This window comes from Tetrahymena thermophila, assembly GCF_000189635.1.
Source record: "Tetrahymena thermophila SB210 genomic scaffold scf_8254570, whole genome shotgun sequence".
Classification (NCBI taxonomy): Eukaryota; Ciliophora; class Oligohymenophorea; order Hymenostomatida; family Tetrahymenidae; genus Tetrahymena; species Tetrahymena thermophila.
Genome location: NW_002476341.1, coordinates 94390 through 102243, shown reverse-complemented (window position 1 = coordinate 102243; position 7854 = coordinate 94390). Strand labels below are relative to the sequence as shown.

Here is a 7854-nt window from a genome sequence, read left to right as displayed (position 1 = left end):
TTAAATTTTGAAAAATTTTTTAAAAAAAATTTATTTTACAACTTTTTTATCGAATTTTTTTTGTTTTATATATATATGTACTATTATATTAATAATTAATATTTAATTTTTAATTGAAGTTAATTCAATCTATAATTAATTTAACTAATCTTTTTATTTTCTAAGCTAATCTTTTATTTTCTGTGTTTTCATATCTAATCAATTTTCTTTTCATTTTAAATTTATAAAATAAATAAAAAATTGTGCTTTTAATTATTTAATTCTAAACAATAAATAAAAACAAATTACAATAACTTTATATTTTTACAATTGATTATTTGACTGGATTTTAGAAACTTATCATATTTTCTTTTTTTATAAAAATATTTTAATATACTTCCTAAAAAATTTAAAATAATTATTTTTAGAAAATAATAGATGAAATTTACTCTAATTTAAGAAATAACTATGTAAGTTAAGTACAGTTACTTAGTTCTAATGCAATATTTTATAATCCTTTATCACTAATTTTATTTTAACTATTTAAATAAAATATATTAATTCATTAACTATTCAAATCTCCTACCAAATTTAAATCAAAATAGATAAAATAATTAAAAATTTTTAAATTGTCTTTTAATCAATAAATAATCAATTTTACAAAATCGAAAATTAGAGATTAGTTAGGAATTTGTAGTTACCAAGTGCTCTACCAATACTAGAAGCTCCATCATCCCCAATTTAATTTTTACTTTTATAAATGAAAATCATGTTTAATTATAAATTATAGAAACTTTATAAATATTAATTTTGTACACTTGATTTTAAATAAATAGCATTCATATAATTTTTTTCAAAAGTAAATAATAAATAAAATAGATTTACGATATGATAAATACTAAATTTGTAAGTTAAGTGCAGTTACTCAAGCCTAATCCAATATTTTATGCTCCTTCATCACCGATTTTGTTATTCCTTTTCAAAAAAAATAAATTTATTCATTAACTATTCAAATTTCCTACCAAATTTAAATCAAATAGATAAAATAATTAAAAATTTTTAAATTGAGTATAAATCAATATAGAATCAGTGTTACCAAATCGAAAAGGCGAGATTAGTTAGGAATTTGCAATTACCAAGTGCTCTACCGATACTAGAAGCTCCATCATCCCCAATTTAATTTTGACTTTTATAAATGAAAATCATGTTTAATTATAAATTAATTATAGACACTTTATAAATATTAATTTTGTACACACTTAATTTTAAATAAATAGCATTCATATAATTTTTTTCAAAAGTAAATAATAAATAAAATAGATTTACGATATGTCAAATACTAAATTTGTAAGTTAAGTGCAGTTACTCAAGCCTAATCCAATATTTTATGCTCCTTCATCACAGATTTTATTATTCCTTTTCAAACAAAATAAATTTATTCTTTAACTATTCAAATTTCCTAAGAAATTTAAATCAAAATAGATAAAATAATTAAAAATTTTTAAATTGTGTATTAATCAAAATAGAATCAGTGTTACCAAATCAAAAACTATAAATTAGTTAGGAATTTGCAATTACCAAGTGCTCTACCGATACTAGAAGCTCCATCATCCCCAATTTAATTTTTACTTTTATAAATGAAAATCATGTTTAATTATAAATTATAGACACTTTATAAATATTAATTTTGTACACTTGATTTTAAATAAATAGCATTCATATAATTTTTTTCAAAAGTAAATAATAAATAAAATAGATTTACGATATGTCAAATACTAAATTTGTAAGTTAAGTGCAGTTACTCAAGCCTAATCCAATATTTTATGCTCCTTCATCACAGATTTTATTATTCCTTTTCAAACAAAATAAATTTATTCTTTAACTATTCAAATTTCCAAAGAAATTTAAATCAAAATAGATAAAATAATTAAAAATTTTTAAATTGAGTATAAATCAAGATAAAATCAATGTTACCAAATCGAAAAGGTGAGATTGGTTAGGAATTTACAATTACCAAGTGCTCTACCGATACTAGAAGCTCCATCATCCCCAATTTAATTTTTACTTTTATAAATGAAAATCATGTTTAATTATAAATTATAGACACTTTATAAATATTAATTTTGTACACTTGATTTTAAATAAATAGCATTCATATAATTTTTTTCAAAAGTAAATAATAAATAAAATAGATTTACGATATGTCAAATACTAAATTTGTAAGTTAAGTGCAGTTACTCAAGCCTAATCCAATATTTTATGCTCCTTCATCACAGATTTTATTATTCCTTTTCAAACAAAATAAATTTATTCTTTAACTATTCAAATTTCCAAAGAAATTTAAATCAAAATAGATAAAATAATTAAAAATTTTGAAATTGAGTATAAATCAAGATAAAATCAATGTTACCAAATCGAAAAGTATAAATTAGTTAGGAATTTGCAGTTACCAAGTGCTCTACCGATACTAGAAGCTCCATAATCCCCAATTTAATTTTCACTTTTATAAATGAAAATCATGTTTAATTATAAATTATAGACACTTTATAAATATTAATTTTGTACACTTGATTTTAAATAAATAGCATTCATATAATTTTTTTCAAAAGTAAATAATAAATAAAATAGATTTACGATATGGCAAATACTAAATTTGTAAGTTAAGTGCAGTTACTCAAGCCTAATCCAATATTTTATGCTCCTTCATCACAGATTTTATTATTCCTTTTCAAACAAAATAAATTTATTCATTAACTATTCAAATTTCCTACCAAATTTAAATCAAATAGATAAAATAATTAAAAATTTTTAAATTGTGTATTAATCAATATAGAATCAGTGTTACCAAATCGAAAAGGTGAGATTGGTTAGGAATTTACAATTACCAAGTGCTCTACCGATACTAGAAGCTCCATCATCCCCAATTTAATTATCACTTTTATAAATGAAAATCATGTTTAATTATAAATTAATTATAGACACTTTATAAATATTAATTTTGTACACACTTGATTTTAAATAAATAGCATTCATATAATTTTTTTCAAAAGTAAATAATAAATAAAATAGATTTACGATATGTCAAATACTAAATTTGTAAGTTAAGTGCAGTTACTCAAGCCTAATCCAATATTTTATGCTCCTTCATCACAGATTTTATTATTCCTTTTCAAACAAAATAAATTTATTCATTAACTATTCAAATTTCCTAAGAAATTTAAATCAAAATAGATAAAATAATTAAAAATTTTTAAATTGAGTATAAATCAAGATAAAATCAATGTTACCAAATCGAAAAGTATAAATTAGTTAGGAATTTGCAGTTACCAAGTGCTCTACCGATACTAGAAGCTCCGTTATCCCCAATAGAATTATTACTTTTATAAATGAAAATCATGTTTAATGAAAAATAATAGAAATTTTTTAATAAATAAAATAAATTTACTTTATGCCGAATGTTAAATTTGTAAGTTGAGAGCAATTAATCAAGCCTAATCCAATATTATATGCTCCCTCACCACCAATTTTATTATCCCTTTTCAAACAAAATAAATTTATTCATTAACTATTCAAATTTCCTATGAAATTTAAAAATTTAAAATCCTTAAAATAATTAAATTTTTTTTGCTATTTATTTATTAATAAATAAAAAATCAATTTTACCAAATCTAAAAGTTGAGATTAGTAAGGAATTTGAAGTTACCAAATGCTTTACCAATAGAAGAAGCTCCATAATCCGCAATTTAATTTTAACTTTTATAAATTAAAAATTATGTTTAATGAAAAATGATAACCATTTTATAAATATTAATTTTATATACTTGATTTTAAATAAAAATTATTCATATAAGCTTTTTTAAAAGTAAATAATAAATGGAATTTATTTACGCTATGCTAAATGCTAAACTTGTAAGTTAAGTGCAGTTACTCAAGCCTAACCCAATATTTTATGCTCCTTTATCACCAATTTTATTTTTCCTTTTCAAACAAAATAAATTAATTCATAAACTATTAAATATAGTAATTTAAACTTTTTAAACTGTCTATAAATAATTATAAACTCAAGGTTACCAAATCTAAAAGTTGAGGTTAGTTAGGAATTTGCAGTTACCAAGTGCTGTACCGATAGTAAAAGCTCCTTCATCCCCAATTTAATTTAGGCTTTTATAAATGAAAATCATGTTTAATAAAAATTATAGACATTTTATAAATATTAAGTTTGTATCAATACTTTATTTTAAATAGAAAGCATATATATTTATTTATAATTTTTGTTCAAAAGTAATTAAAAAGTGAAATAAATAGATTTACGCTATGTCAAAAGCTAAACTGGTAAGTTGAGTGCAGTTACTTAAACCTAATCCAATATTTTATGCTCCTTTGTCACCGATTTTATTTTCCCTTTTCAAAAAAAATAAATAAAATTATTAATTAATTAATTACTTCAACGTAATCTCAAAAATAAAAATTTAATTAAGTTTTTTAAATTCTCAAAATCATAAAATTAAAATTACCTAAGCGAAATTTTTAAATTAATAAGTGACTTACAGCTACTTAATGCTTTCCCAAAAGAATATGCTCCTTCATCTCCAATTTAACTGTTACTTTTATTATAGAAAATAATATGCTTGTAAATAATAATCATCAAATAATTAATTAATTTAAAACTCTTTAAACAATGATAATAAAATATAAAAGATGTTAAAATCTTTCTAAATTTTCAAAAAATGAAATTTCAAAATTACCAAAACTCAAATTTTAGATTCATAAGTAATCTACAGCTACCTAGTACAATGCAAATAGCAGATACTCCTTCATCTCCAATTTAATTTTTGCTTATAAAAATATATAAAAAAACATTTATCTCAACTTAAAAATTGTTTAAGGATTAAATAGATAAAAATTTTTATTAAATTGTTTAATTAATTTAAATTAATCCTTAAAAAAATTAAAATTAATTACGAGAGGTTAATATCTAGATGATTCAACATTCTACAACAACCACCTAATGCTTTACTAATTGAAAACGCACCTTCATTTCCAAATAAATTTGCTCTTTTTAAAAATTTTACAATTAAATATAAAATTATATTGAAAAGAATTTTTGAATTTATAACAGATAGATAATCAATAAAATTTACGATGCGTTTAAAGTTAAGGTTGTCAGATTAGCACAAATATTAATACCTTCAGCTATACTCTCTATTTATCTATCACCTATTTTATTATTCCTTTCCAAAAAAATTTTTTTAATAAATCATTTATTTACTTTAAAAAGAAGACAATAAATATAATTAAATATGTTTAATATAATTAATAATAATAGAATTACCAAAGCTACAAATTTAAGTTAGTAAGTGCTTTGCATTTATGTAATACTTTCTAAATCTAAATTGCATCTCCATCTTCAATTTAATTTCCACTTTTATTATATTAATAAAATATTATTCATATAAAATAATTTAATATTATAAAATTTAACATAATTTTTAAATTATTATCTAAATAAAAACAACAGTAAAAATAGACTAACTAAGATGCCATTTAAATTTATATGAAGCAAACTTTTGTGTTTTGATTTAGTTAAGATAATTTACAAACAAATTTTTTAGGGATTATTTAATGAGTTTTAAAAGATGAACTAACTAACTTAATTATATTAAAAAATAAATAAATAAATTAAAAAAAGAATACTCTAAATTTAGCTGCAAACTTTTGAGATTAGTTAGATTGCTCATAGTTTCTTCTAATAGAATATTTCCTTAAGCTTAAATTTCATTTAATCTTTCAAATTAAAAAATAAATTTTTTAAATAAATAAATAAATAAATAAATATCAAAAATTCTATATTACCTAGGTTCTTTACAAGCTTTAAGTTCTAAGTTAAAGATATTCTTGAAAGACAAAATTTGGGCATATATTTAATCATTACTGTTTAAATAAAATATAATTAAAACGATTTTTATTTTTTTTAAATTATTAAATTAGCAAAATGACAGAAATTAATTTAACAAGAAAGAAAGATTCAAAAAAACTTTCAGCTTTTAAATGGTAGAAATAAATAAATAAATATCTAGTGTTTTAAGATAATATCATTATTATAAAACAATTTTTTGGCTATATTTTTTATTTATTAATATAAAAAATATGTTTGTTTACCTAATATTATTAGTTTCAATTAAATCCTTTAAGTAAGAGTATTCAGCAAATATTTAACATATCTAATCATCAGAAATATTTTCTTTACTACATATTAGATTGATATAATAAATCACTTTATTTAAAATAAAAAAGTTAAATGATTACTTAAGATTTAATATCAAAGATTCTAATTTTTGGCATTATACTAAAGAAGTATTAAGCTAAGTAATTTATTCATTACTAAGAGTACAATTTCTATTTATTTTAAATAATAAAAAAAAAATTTAACTTTAGAATAAAAAATGAATGAATCAAAGAATGTTTGAATGAATGAATGAATGAAATATATTAGATTTTATTTTTTCTTAATTTTATAAAAAAGAGAAAAAGTAAGTTTTAAAATAATTATTTTTATAAAAAAATATTGTTTGTTTTTAAATATTTATCATTAAATATAAATATTTTTATATATTTCATACTTTAACTGTAAGTCAATAAGAGTTAGAGTTTTCAAGTTCGATTTCATTAACTTTTTATTAAAAAAAAATATTTTATAATCATAAGTAAAACTAATAATTATGGATACATCTTCCAGATTATTAAAGCAATTAACCTATTACTCCATTTTTTTAATTTTATTTTCCATTAATATTTCTTTGATTATTTATTAATTAATTTTATCAGAAATTAATAATTTTGATTAATAAAAGAATTCTTAATTATCTTTTTAAATATTCTTATTTTACTTGTACCTTTCTAAAAAAATATCAATAAATCAGTCTACTTATTTTTTCTCTTTTCATAAAGAGCTTATATTTAATATTTTTGGAAATTAATGATTTTACTAACCTTTATCAAGAATAAATAATAAAATTTAAAATTTAAATTTTGAATTTAAGAAAATCGAATAAATTAAATAAAAAAAGTATTTTAATAACTATTTAAAAAAATGTTTATGTTAAAAAATTAATGATTATAAAGATAATAAATTTACGGAAGTACATATTAAAAATAATAGATATTCATACATTCATTCATATATAACAAGTATAAACAAACTTAGTAGTTTATTTTACAACTAACACATAGAATTATTAAATAAATATAATTTTATCATATTATTTTATAATGTATAAATAATAATTATATCTATCCATAATATAAAGGGAAAAGTGAGGTCTAGCTTTCACCTAATTTTTTAAGAACTTACTTTTTTTCAAAAATCAAGTTTTTATAAAAATTAATGATTTATTTAAAAATTTGTTTTCAATCACTATAAAAATCAAATATTTAAATAAGCTTTATTATTTTAAATTAAACAAAAAACAAAAAAGTCAAAATTAAAAAAATGATAGAACAGAACAAAAATTATTTTAGTAGATTAAAAAATGTAATTAATTATGATTTATATAATATTATTTATTACAATAATTCTTAATAAAAGTTTTTAAGCTCTAATCTTTTATCTCATACTCTCCTTCAAATTGATTTAAGGTAAAAAATAGTTAAGCATTTTATTATTTAAAATCTTATTAATAATTTCAATATTAAATTTATTTATCATTTTAGTTATGATTACTTGGTTTTATAATTTATATTGTTTTGATCATGAAGATTCATTAATTTAATTTATTTTTAATTTTTTTAAATCAACTTTAGAATTTCATTATTTTTTATAATTTATTTGTTTTTAAAAATTTGGCTTTTTTTATTGAAATAAACTGATTCACTCAA

The 7854-nt window shown here is 18.8% G+C and overlaps 1 protein-coding gene across 1 annotated transcript; it reads right to left on the bottom strand. All coding sequences in view use genetic code 6, as the record gives it.

The window, feature by feature from the left end:
• Positions 1-124: 124 nt before the first annotated feature.
• TTHERM_00936620 (translation initiation factor eIF-5A family protein) lies at positions 125-6745 on the bottom strand (the record flags this gene model as incomplete). The annotated part of the gene is made up of 32 exons (XM_001020432.3): positions 125-206; positions 289-348; positions 429-518; positions 641-730; positions 865-954; positions 1076-1165; positions 1306-1395; positions 1518-1607; positions 1742-1831; positions 1954-2043; positions 2178-2267; positions 2390-2479; positions 2614-2703; positions 2825-2914; positions 3055-3144; positions 3267-3356; positions 3425-3514; positions 3643-3732; positions 3868-3957; positions 4051-4140; positions 4291-4380; positions 4494-4583; positions 4725-4814; positions 4942-5034; positions 5121-5210; positions 5312-5401; positions 5674-5763; positions 5833-5910; positions 6139-6225; positions 6286-6375; positions 6600-6649; positions 6707-6745. 32 exons carry the CDS (start codon positions 6743-6745, stop codon positions 125-127), a joined length of 2739 nt encoding a protein of 912 aa, XP_001020432.3.
• Between the last annotated feature and the right edge of the window lie 1109 nt (positions 6746-7854).